This window comes from Saccostrea cucullata, unplaced genomic scaffold, assembly GCF_032062105.1.
Source record: "Saccostrea cucullata isolate Sc308-1 unplaced genomic scaffold, CSIRO_AGI_Scuc_v1 ctg476, whole genome shotgun sequence".
In the NCBI taxonomy this organism is placed as follows: Eukaryota; Metazoa; Mollusca; class Bivalvia; order Ostreida; family Ostreidae; genus Saccostrea; species Saccostrea cuccullata.
The window spans coordinates 113,952-126,892 of record NW_026928220.1 but is presented as its reverse complement, the minus strand read 5'-3'; the positions used below and the strand labels follow the sequence as shown (position 1 = coordinate 126,892).

Below are 12,941 nucleotides of genomic sequence, written 5' to 3'. Positions count from 1 at the left end.
CTGAGTTTGAGTGTCTTACCTGTACACTGAGTTTGAGTGTCTTACCTGTACACTGAGTTTGAGTGTCTTACCTGTACACTGAGTTTGAGTGTCTTACCTGTACACTGAGTTTGAGTGTCTTACCTGTACACTGAGTTTGAGTGTCTTACCTGTACACTGAGTTTGAGTGTCTTACCTGTACACTGAATTTGAGTGTCTTACCTGTACACTGAGTTTGAGTGTCTTACCTGTACACTGAGTTTGAGTGTCTTACCTGTACACTGAGTTTGATTCCCTACCTGTACACTGAGTTTGAGTGTCCTCACCTATACACTGAGTTTGAGTGTCCTCACCTATACACTGAGTTTGAGTCCCATACCTGTACACTGAGTTTGAATGTCACACCTGTACATTGCATTTGAGTGTCTCACCTGTACACTGAGTTTGAGTTTCTCACCTGTACACTGAGTTTGAGTTTCTCACCTGTACACTGAGTTTGAGTTTGAGTGTCTCACCTGTACACTGAGTTTGAGTTTGAGTGTCTCACCTATACACTGAGTCTGAGTGTCTCACCTTTACACTGTGTTTGTGTCTCTCACCAGTACAATGAGTTTGCTTGTCTCACCTGTTCACTGAGTCTGAGTTTCTCACCTGGACATTGACTTTGAGTGTCTCACCTGTACACTGAGTCTGAGAGCTGTCAACGCCTTCTCCTGGTCAGCGCACTTCTGTTTGAGCTCCTGTAAGTTCTGAGTCTGCAGCTCTAGTGTTCCCTTCTCCAGCCTCTCCTGATGTAACTGCTGAGTCAGCTGTTTTATCTTCTTCTTACAATGCTCGCATTGGTCCTTCTGTAATGTGTTATGTTAAACTCAGGATTTGAAATTCACTTTATCATGTTTATACAACTCAAAAATGCCAGTGAGTAAGAATATTACATTTAAATTGCTAGAAGGTTTGTAAAATTGCAAGTTCATTTTAATAATACCTGCAATCATTTGTTTGTTGTTTATTCAAGAAGTTTCTACACCTGAAACTTTTAAATAATAGAGAGTCCAAAAAGGAAAGAAATATGAAAATTTATTATCATAGCCATGAAATATTTCTCTGGTCCATCAGATTTCTAGTTAAAGCTGAACACGATTTTTAAAAATAATGTGTCCGCCATTTTAGTTCCCGAGTCTCACTACCCTGCAGACCCCTATAAATAGGGCAAGAATTAGAGACTTGTCAGTGTAATCAGTCGACACCGGTGTAGACGAACGTGTGATATGCAGGACTCGTAGCGAGAATAATAACGTAATACTTCGTCTTATGCAGGAAAGTAAGATACCAAAAAATTTACAATTATAGTTGTATAAGTCAGTGCAGTATACAAACAACACAGATAAACGTAACTGCAATAAAATATAAACAAAGGTAAAGCAGGATAACCAGCACGAACACAGGTCGCCATTCCACGCGGATACCTGTGACAATAAAGCAGTCAGGTGTAACGAATGCGACGAGAATACCCTAATATTGATGTATCATATATAATGCTATCAAAAATGGCATATGTCTATTTAGGAGTCGTGTTCAGCTTTAAGGCCACCAACTATATTTACCAGTTTTTTATTGTCATCTGCTGTACTGTATAGTTGGTCCTTCGGATTTCTAGTTAAGTTTGTCAGCTGTACTTACCAGTTTTTTATTTTCCTCTGTTGTACTGTGTATTTGGTCCTTTAGATTTCTAGTTAAGGTAGTCAGCTCCACGTTTTTCTCCAGAAACTTCCTGTTTTTCTCATTAAGGGGCTTCAGCCTCTGTTCCAGGGCCTTGATACTCTGGTGCTAAAAAAGGAATCAAGTTCAATCATCCATTTAAGTATCTGGTGATTATTATGCCCCCTCCCAAAGGAATTAAATTTTTGATACCAACAAGGTGCATTTAAATAGGATTTTTAATTTTTAAAAAATATATTTGACCTAAAGTGACCTCCAAATGTATGGGACAATTTTTTGTACATTTCCAATTTAAAACCTCTTTTTTGGAATATTTTTCAATGAATTACCGGTGATTCTATTTGACAGACAATTATCACAGATAAACTGGTTGCCGTACCTGACTGATGTTCTCCTGTACCAGACTCTCGTTTGACTGTTGTAGTTTTCTGAGCTCCAGTTCCAGTGTACCAATCACCTACAGAACATCTCAAAACTTATTATTACAATAGATATTTCATGTACTTTTGGTTCTTTTTTTTCTAATTTAAGTGTATTAATCACTTGGGAATCATCTCAAGGCATATAATAATTATCTAAGATATTTATGTTTATCATCTAACTACATGTATGATTTTTTTTTTTTTGGGGGGGGGGGGGGTTACATGAACATTCAATGAATACTTTGTATGAAACAGTTCTACTGAATGTTGATTTACATTAAAATAAATGTCTCGCATTTAACAGATAATATGTTTATTATTAGGTAGTGGTGAAGATTCTATATTTTTATACCCCCCCGCTTGAAAAGCGGGAGGGTATATAGTAATCGTTAATTACGTCTGTCCGTCCGTCTGTACGTCCGTCCGTCCATCTGTTACACTTTGGGGTACCCATCTCTTATCCGCAACTCCTCTTATACCACTGAATGAAATTTGATGAAACTTTCACAGAATCTTTATTACATATTGCCATTGTACACCTCCTATTTTACTTTTTGATCTGACAAATATTTTGGGTTTCCCATAGCAAAACATGGACACTGTCAATTATACATATGGGAGGCGGGGGGTATCATTTAGTGAGCCCATTGCTCACAGTACCTTTAGTTTGTATTAAAAGAAATATAAGTAATGTCAGGTACCTGTGGACTAAGGTAAGACTGACTGTTTTGTAGGCTTATGTTAGATTGACTTACATCACTTATCTCTAGATAACTGATTTGATTGGCCAGGGTTATACTGACTAACAAAAGTATATAACTGTTTTGATTGGCTTGTGTTAGACAGACACACTGTAAATAACTTTCTCCATTGGCCAGAGTCACAGTACATAGCTGTTTTGATTGGCTAGTGTTAGATTGACCTACAGTAGATATCTGTTTTGATTGGTCAGTTGTGGACAAACTTACAGTAGACAACTGTTTTGATTGGCCAGACTTAAAGTAGACAACTTTTTTGATTGGCCAGACTTTACAGTAGACAATTATTTTGATTGGCCAGACTTTCCAGTAGATACTGTAAACCAACTTTTATTCGCGACAACTTTATTTTGCTATTTACAGGGGGTAAATTTTCGTGATCAAACCTTTTTTGAATCTGTTGTTAATACAACAGTGACTTTCAGGACCCATTCACAGCGAGAAATATTTGCGATGACGAGGCTCTCGCAAACTTCGTGAAAATTTCTCGCACGCGAATAAAAGTTGGTTTACAGTAACTATTTTGATTGGCCAGACTGACAGTAAATAACTGTTTTGGTTGGCTAGTATTATACCGACTAACAGTAGATAACTTCTGATTTGTCAATATTATCAGACTTACAGTACTTAGTCAACTGTTTTGTTTGGTGAATGTAAGACAGACTTATAGTAGACAACAGTTTTGATTGGCTAGTGTAGGTCAGACTTACAGTGGACAACTGTTTTGATTGGTGAATGTAAGACAGACTTACAGTAGATAACTGTTTTGATTGGCTAGACTTACAGTAGATAACTGTTTTGATTGGCCAGTCCCACTGCTTCCCTCCATCCTGTCCCTGCCCTGTTCACGTTCTATCCACCTCAAACCATTGTCTATGTCTGGCACTGCATAGTCTCTGTTTCTAAGTTTCTCAATCTACAAAAAAAAATCATTCATCTGAATAGATCAACTTACTAAACATAGGCCTGCTAGTTTTTGCAGCAATTGAATTTGACCTTTTATTTATATACCAATGGAATGTGTCTATGGAGAGCCAGGTTTTTCATATCACCTTTGAACCTAAATAATTCAAGCACCTGTAAGTTGTTCCATTCTATTTTACAACACTATGCTACCTCATTCTGCAAAGAAATAATTTGCTCAATAATGTTTAGATCAAATCCAACATATACTCTGAAAATCTAATGTATTGTATTGACCAGGGTGCAATACAGGGTGTAGTGAAATAGGAGTTCTACAGTATAATGAATTGCAACTTGTCAAAATCCTGTGGCCCGTAAAATAAAAGAACTTATAACTGAGACTAGATGATCCAATTGTTTTTAAAATTTTGCAAAATTAATCATTTTGTTTGAATTTGTCAGTGAAAAAATATTTTACTATACATTCCTTAAAAAAATGTTTCAAAACTATATTAATTTTACTATAAATGTAATGTAAATAAAAAATTTATAAGCAGATTTTGAAATTTTGGTCATAGTTGCATTAGGTCTTTGTAAAATGGGCCCCTGCAACCCTGAACCTATTGGATTTGTACATAAAAATTTCAAAATTCTGACAGAGGGCTAACTTCCTATAATAAGGATGATGTTACCTTGCAATACATGTATTTGAGTATAGAGAGGAATATTTTTTAACATATTTCTGAAAGTGACCTCTTCAGATGTCAATTCATAGCTCTCACACTAATTCCTGGGGCCTAAATGTGGAACCCATCCAGAGGACAGGAATTTTACATTTATGGTAAAAGACTGAGCAATTGTTCATTATTTTATCATATTCAGACATACATACTACTCATTTCCATTAGTGAGAAGACTTTCAGAGTTTTCTTTTATTACTAAATGCCAACTAATTATATTCTGAACATACATCTGATTTTTTTTAGAATGATTATCATAACAAGAGGCCCATAGTCCACTTCTAGATTCCTGAGCCGAGTGGTTGTAGGAAATCATGAATTTCACCAACTGAAGTTGGCTCATTCATATTCAAGCAAAGAGTTCATGTGCTGTCGTGTACATGCACTTCCAGGTGTTAAAAACATCATGATTTTATTTTTTAGTTTTAGCCTCATTCTTCATACCCTGGGGTTGTGAGGTGGGAATGAGACATGAAATTCCCAATTTTTATTCCTCTTCACCAATACATGCTATATGCTTAAATTGGTTCAGTTATTTTAGAGAGGTCAGGAAATTGAAAATGCTACAAGGCTCAAAAACAAGGATCCACGTATTCATAAAACAACTTATTTCTGCTCAAAAGAGCTACTAGCTACTTTTTAACTATTGCAAGTTCATAAAAGACAAACGTAATAAATCTGTCATAATCTTTAAAATAACACATTTTTTCTGCATTATATCTGCCAAATCTTAACTACCGCCCTACCGCCCCGGGCGCTAATTTTTTTTGGTACTCTTATGATATTTAATGTCATATTTTAACTTTTAAAAAATCTTTCGAAAAAAAATTAAAAACAAAGAACCACTTCAATAATGTCGAACTTTACTTCAAGTGAAGATAATCCACCAAATTATTTTAAATTATTCATTTTCCACTGAAAAATTGGATAATAGACAAGTTTCATTTTCACTTTCTTCAATATTTTGATACGATTCTTGGTTGATTTTAATCACTGTACAGGGGGCCCTCATTTCCTGACAATTGTAAAAGACCTAAGGGGGCGCTTATAGGGGCAGGGGCGGTTAATAGGGATTATACGGTATTTGCATCTATCTAAAACTAAGCTGGAATGTAAGCTTTAAGACAAGAGGTTTGTTTTGGCAAAGTGATCATTTAACCAAATGAACTTTGTACAACCCACACTCCAAGGAACAAACCAGGCATTAAAACAGGGTATTCTGCCAAAAATTCTATTAATTTGTCTTCATAGATATGAGGAAAGATTATTTATCAAAATAACTTGAATTTTTTTTTAAAGTATTTTTTCAACCTCTCAAGATTTTAAAGACTTATTTATAACCATTCCATAGATAAAAATTTCATCCACTTCTTTATCTGCATGCATATTTATTTAAAGTGTTTTCTATGAGAAAATATTTTATTAAAAATATAATTCCTCAAATTTATAAGTGCTTAATTTTGTATCAAACCAATTGCTTGTACATTTTATAACAATTGTTTTGTCAAATTAAAATTTTTCTCTGCTGATTGCTTACATGTAAAGAGATTGTGACCATTTTGACAATCTTTCATCCAACTGAATAATACACCAACACATGGTACATGTATTCTAAATGCTGATTCACAAATATTGGTAAGTTATAAATGTCAAGATAACATCTTGATATAAACACAAATGTGTTGTATCATTAGGTGCATCATGCTGTGTTCTGATTCAGACAGAAAACATGCTGCATCATAAGAAGCTTTCAGCGTGTTCAGCAAACAACTCTTTGTCACCATAGGTCCTTCAAATGAAGGTTACTAATACCTAGCTCAACCAAAGTTCTACAAAGATTCTGCCCACTTAGTGCTTTTTCTAATTTACAGAAATCTTTTAATATTAAACATTTAAATTTGTGGCCACTGGTTATTATAATGTTTATGCCCCCTTAAAAGAAGTTTTGGGGGTATATAGTTTTTTTTGTGTCTGTCCATCTGTCTAGCTGTCTCTCTGTCTGTCCACCTGTCTGTTTGTCCGCAAAAACTTTACCTTGCCCATAACTTTTGATTTAGGGGAGCTATGACTTTCATATTTCACATAAGTATTCCTTGAAACAAGACCTTTCTTTGGGTAACACCAGATATGACCCTTTGACCTTGACCTCTGAGTTTGACCGTCTTTTACACAAAAATTCCAAACTTTTACTTTGGCCATATCTTTTGAAAAGTTAGATGCCAGGACTTTTATGCTTCATATATGTATTCTTTGTGGCAAAACCTTTCATTAAGTACTAGCAACTTTGGCCTTTTGACTTTGACCTTGGAGCTTTCTGTACTTATTAAAATAGTTTAACCTTAACCATAACTTTTAAACAGAATGGGCTAGGGCTTTTATTCTTCACATATGTAATTCTTGTGAGAAGTCACTTCATTGGATATTAAGAACTTTTACTTTGGCCCTAATTTTAAACATTAGATACTAGGAATTTCATATTTCAAATATCAATTCTTTGTGGCAAGACCTTTGATTTGAAACCAACAATTCTGACCTTGACCTTGGACATTTCTGTACTTACGAAAAAACTTTAACCTTAGCCATAACTTTTGAATGGTAAGGGCTAGGGCTTTTCTACTTCAACAAGAGGCCCATGGGCCACATCGCTCACCTGAGCACTGTGGCTAGGACAAAGTAGAATTTGGTTTATTATTGAAAAGTTTAAATCCAAAAGTAGTCCCATGACCAATCATAGTTTTGCTATTCTTGAGAAGATGATTTTTAAAGAATTTTCCTATATATGTCAATGTAAAACTTTGGTTGGCCATTGTGGCTTCGTCCTACCCCCGAGGGTCATGATTTGAACAAACTTGAATCTACACTACCTGAGGATGCTTTCATATAAATAGGATTAATTATGGCCTTGTTATTCTTGAGATGAAGATTTTTAAAGAATTTTCCTATATATTTCTATGTAAAATTTTAGTCGGCCATTGTGGCCCCGCCCTATCCCCGGGGGTCATGATCTGAACAAATTTAAATCTACATTACCTGAGGATGCTTCCATATGAATATGAGCAATTATGGCCTTGTTATTCTTGAGAAGAAGATTTTTAAAGAATTTTCCTATATATTTCTATGTAAAACTTTGGTCGGCCATTGTGGCCCCGCCCTACCCCCGGGGGTCATGATTTGAACAAACTTGAATCTTCACTACCTGAGGATGTTTCCCCATAAGTTTCATCTTTCCTGGCACAGTGGTTCTTGAGAAGAAGATTTTTAAAACATACCACCAAATTTTCATTAATCCCAATTATCTCCCCTTGAATGAGGGCCTGGCCCTTCATTTGAACAAACTTAAATCCCCTTCACCCATGGATGCTTTGTGGCAAGTTTGGTTGAAATTGGCCAAGCGGTTCTTGAGAAGAAGTCGAAAATGTTAAAAGTTTACAGACAGACAGACAGACGGACAGACAGACAGACAGACAGCTAGACAAAATGTGATCAGAAAAGCTCACTTGAGCCTTCGGCTCAGGTGAGCTAAAAATGTAATCCTTGTGAGAAGACCTTGCATTGGATATCAACAACTTTGACCCTTTGACCTTGACCTTGAAGTTAGACCTACTTTTTACAAACTTTAACCTTGGCCATTAACCTTTTGAATGGTAAGGGTCAGCATTTTCATATGTAATCTTTGAGAAAAGACCTTTCTTTAGAAACTAAAAACCTTGTACCTTTGACCTTGACTCTGGAGTTTGTCGTACCTTCAAAAACGTTAACATTCGTCATATCCTTTGAACAGGTGGCGCAAGACTTTTATATTTCACATTTTTATTTCTTGTGAAAAGGCCTTACTTTAGGTACCAACATATTTGATCTGCATTTGACATGTTTGAGAAACCCTATGTTGCCTACGGGGGCATCAGTGTTTCACAAACACATCTTGTCCTTATAACATTTACTGAGTGACCTAGAACAAGGTCTTCACATTTTAAATGAAAAGCCAGAAAAGGCATCAACTTCATTCTCAAGTTTGAAATTTTTTTCAAATCAGACTCCAAAATTGTGACTCAGACTGATCTCAGAAACTCATATCATGACCTTTAACTTTCAAATATGATCTTGTACATGTTGAGCTAATTAAGTTCTTAATATACATTTAATAAGGTCATTTTTAATAATATCTGTATTAAAGTTGATATACAATCATTGGCTTAATTAAAAGTCTCAAGAGATCTAAATCTCTCATTGCCTTGACCTTTCAATTATGACCTCCAACGATCTTGACACACATACAAACACACAAACAATGTGTGTCAGCACACTCAGGTTTGTATCTTTTCAAAACAGTGTTAATAAAGTTATAAATTTATACCGTAATAGCCAGAAAATAATTTTGTGATAGACAAACAGCCATACTGAGACCAATATGTATTCCCTAGTTGGGAAAACTATTTACGATAAAAAGTTTTCATTCTTGAATTATTTTCAGTTCAGTTTATTGAAGTCAAAAGACATATATCTCATAGACAATGAAAACTGCATCCTTCTTTTGACGGAATGAAAACATCATCTGTAGATTTAGAGTATGACTAAAGTATGTCAAATCTGTCATCTTAATTATGCAACTATATAATCATCATGATAATTACAATCTACACACAGTACATAATTGATATATATAAGTAAATGAATAAATGTATTTCAGTCTTAACATCATTTTTGGGTTAAGTGTTGATTTGAACATATCTTATTGTTTAGATGCTACAACAAAAGGCTTGAACACAAGTTCTTAAAACTTAGATCGTCCTCTCCTTTACAACAATTAATTACACAAAGTATTGTTCAAAATTCATAGCCTAATTAATAGGGTTAATTGTTGTGAATCAATAAGAAAGAAGTCAATCATAAAACCACAACTAAACCATACTCTCTAAATTTATGAAAAAATAATTCATTAATAAAAATAAGTTACTTACGATTTTAATGAGGTGCCCTAACGTGGAATACACAGGTAGGTGACACGGATTCCGTGACGGAGGGATTAACGGATTATCTGTATAATTAACAGAATGACACGATTCCATTTTAATTAATTAAATTAATTAACCCCTTCAGTTAATTAATTAACCTCGGCAGAGGAAGGAGACACAGGTCTACACTACAACAGTTCTCTGATGTTACTGAGGAGAGAATTCTGCATTTGCTTAAGGTTTGAGGGGGGCTTTGGGGGGTTGCCAGAAAATTAATGTACAGCTCTGAAGTAATACTGGGGGAGAAGCATGGGGGCCTGAATGTCTACATCAGGGGTAATTACAACTGATTTTTAATTATTAGACAACAAACATCACATGTTGAGATGTAATGCTTTTAAAATTAATAGAGTTTTTGAAAGTGTCTGCTTCCAGATTTTAGAATCTTTATCATAATTAAGCCACATCATGTATCATGTTGGTTAATTATGAAACAGCTTGAGAGTTACAAATGATTACAGTGCCTTTATTAATTAAAAAAATTACATGTACTAGTAATTCAAAATAAAACAACTAACTGCATTTGAAATTATTTCTTTCAAAATTTGAAATTATTTTCCTTTATCATGTTCTTAAATGTTCATCATCATGATCATGTTCAAAAGGTTGACTGCCAATAAGCGTTGAAACGACGAACTTCCAATAATTTTGCTAAACTTTCAAAAGATTTTTATACACATCAAATAAAATTACTTTCTTGTATTAATCATCCCATAATAATCATGTTAATTGTGTCAATAGAAAAAAGAAAGTAAGTCTGATTATTCACATCCAATATAAACATGATAACCTCCAAGTACATGTAATTTATATGTAGAAGCTACCGATGTTTGGGTTGGTAAAACATGTATTTATGTAAACCTCGTGTCTGACAAAGTACATGATCACACCTAAGTCACCTGTAAGTAGGAAAATAATGGATGTGTTTGTTTTATTAGCTAGTACACTCGTTTTTTCCAGCTGAACATTTCTCTTACATACATTAACCAAAAGTGAATTAATTAGGCATTTTCAAGGATTATTTGATATCTTTGAGAACATATAATACATGAAGCAAAAATTAACAAAAAGAAAGACCAAATATGTGAGTGTATTCATAGACACCTCTACCCTCCCTTACTCAATTAAAAGCAGTGGGAGATTGTAATGCACAGTGTGTTTTTAAAGAGGGAAATTAAAGGAGGGGGGCTTGGGCCTTATTAATAATCCACCTTAATAGCTACCAGCAAATTTCTCTATTGTTCTTTACTAAAACATGGTGAGGGAGGGGTGGGGGTATGAAGACTCTTCACCCCTTGCCATCAGGATTCTCTACAGCCCCACCCTCTATCAAAACTCTTTTTAAAATTGTTCCCCTTCAACACACTTAATTGAAACTCTTAGAGAATTCTTGATAGTTCCCTAGCAGCCTGCAGAAACATAATTGTAAATCAATTTGTTTCCAACAGTTACCGATGTCTAGTAAAACGTAATCATTGAAAGAGATTTCGCAGATCAACAAAGAATTCAAGAACGCCAGAGAAAGAAACGGTATTGAAAACAGATTCTGGCGCGGTATCAAGAAAACTTCCAAACTTCGTACCAAACCATTTCCACTTTAAGTCCCTAGCACCAATTGATTCTATAGCATAAAAACATTAATTTCAACATGGAATCTTACAACACCGATTTTAGAGAGATGCTATTTATAACTTCTGGCAATCAACATGCAACTTTTGGAACTACTCGACACATCTGAGCCGAACAGCTCCAGGAATCCGTGTGACTGTTTCACATGTGTAAAATACTGAACATTAGCACAATAAATGTTGTTAGCAAGGTTATATAGGTGTATTAAGTAGAAACAAAGCACTCACCCTTCGCTTGTTGTGTTAATGCATCATCCCGCCACATGGAATTTCTGCACATTAGTCACAGCAGCCGACCTTGTGATTGCGCGAGATAAAAGCGAGATTAACTCCGATTAATAATACACATTAACTCAGCTAAATGCTTTTCTAAACGCACAAATGTCATTTAATTATATTGATATCATAGTACAAAAATAGGTATTATGCCATATATATAATAAATTGATATTGGTTACAAATTCCACCGAAGACTGGAGTTATTCCTCTTTGCCCGCTGCCATTGTATAGTGCTCCTAAAACAAGAGTTATTTCCCTTGAAGAACGGATTCCATGAAGTTGGGTAAACTAAATCAAATTCATGCTGTAAATGATTTTAGAGAATTCCTGTAGATCTATATGAATATTATTTAAAAACATGCTGAATGAATCTCGCTTACATGTTATATATTTATTGAAAAATAAAAGCTATGGACTCTTGTAACAGAACAATATCTAACACGTTAGTTTCAATAATAATTTTACATGTCCATAAAAATACACTTGTCTCATGTGTTTTAAATAATAATAAGTACTTTTGCATCTTTTTGTGATTATCTGGATTTATTTGTTGAATTAAAATCCCCGCCATGCATTAGAATACACAAAATTCGATACGGAAGAGCCTGCTCTACGCACGAACAATTTGTAAATTAAAAGGTCAAAGCTATTGACAAACAAGTTAATAAAACAAGGATATCAACAGTCAACATATTGCAAATTCTATGGTCGATACATCAATCTTGTCGGCAATACATTCTATAATTAAGTTAAGTGGTGACTGATAATTTTCATACCCAAAGTTAGGCCATTTTTCTTATACGTAGTGAACTATCTACATGTACGGATTTTTTTTTTCAGTTTTTCCAATCACGACAAATAGCACACGGTCGACAGGGAATGTTTACCACTCCACGACAGCGGATCCCACCTCTATGTTTAACTAGAACTCGAGGTCTGTGTTTGAACTGCTAACAAATTATTTTGTTTAAATGGATTTATAGCTAGATTACGTACTTTTACTTTATCTCTGTATAAGTCATCGTTACTGTACAATATTTATTTTTGTGCTTGTTTGTAAGTGTATCAGTAACTAGTCTAGCGCCTTTAAAAATGTTGTTTTTAGAGCATGTTCTTGTCTATCAAATCAGCTAAGAGACATACACAGCATATGCAGCTGATCAGTTGAAAGTGGAAAGTTACACATATATAATATAGATAAGGAAAGAGGACTACGGAGAAGTTGAAGTTATCCTGGTTTAGTTGTTAGTTGGAAATTAACGTATATAGCCAGTAGACAACCAAATAAATATCATACGAATGTCTTCGATATTTTAATTATATCTGGATCAAGGGGGTATAAGGCATGTAACGTGTCGATAGGAATTAAATAAAAATTGTTTATTGAAAAAAAAAATTGTCGACATACGCTGTATCTGAATACTGAATGAAGGGCAATGAAAAGTGATTTTTCTTCTCCACATACTGAAGCTAAGGCGGATAAAAACGGGTCGGCTAATTA

At 34.6% G+C, this 12,941-nt stretch overlaps 1 protein-coding gene and 1 long non-coding RNA gene across 12 annotated transcripts in view; one reads left to right on the top strand and one right to left on the bottom strand.

The window, feature by feature from the left end:
- The window catches only part of LOC134276809 (rootletin-like), a 153,772-nt gene extending 144,079 nt beyond the window's left edge, over positions 1-9,693 (bottom strand). For 6 of the 11 annotated variants that reach the window (XM_062759093.1, XM_062759095.1, XM_062759096.1 and 3 more), the window contains exons 1-5: positions 9,480-9,692; positions 3,663-3,794; positions 2,078-2,155; positions 1,660-1,806; positions 657-827 (exon numbers count right to left, since the gene is read on the bottom strand). In XM_062759093.1, the coding sequence (XP_062615077.1) occupies positions 657-827; positions 1,660-1,806; positions 2,078-2,155; positions 3,663-3,794; positions 9,480-9,587 (636 nt within the window). In that variant the 5' untranslated portion in view covers positions 9,588-9,692. The other 5 variants (XM_062759091.1, XM_062759092.1, XM_062759099.1 and 2 more) reach the window with 4 other exon arrangements.
- A 78-nt stretch (positions 9,694-9,771) lies between these two features.
- On the top strand, positions 9,772-12,724 carry LOC134276811 (uncharacterized). The gene is made up of 3 exons (XR_009994121.1): positions 9,772-9,809; positions 12,281-12,374; positions 12,546-12,724. It is a non-coding gene; the product is annotated as an uncharacterized LOC134276811 (long non-coding RNA).
- Positions 12,725-12,941: the final 217 nt, after the last annotated feature.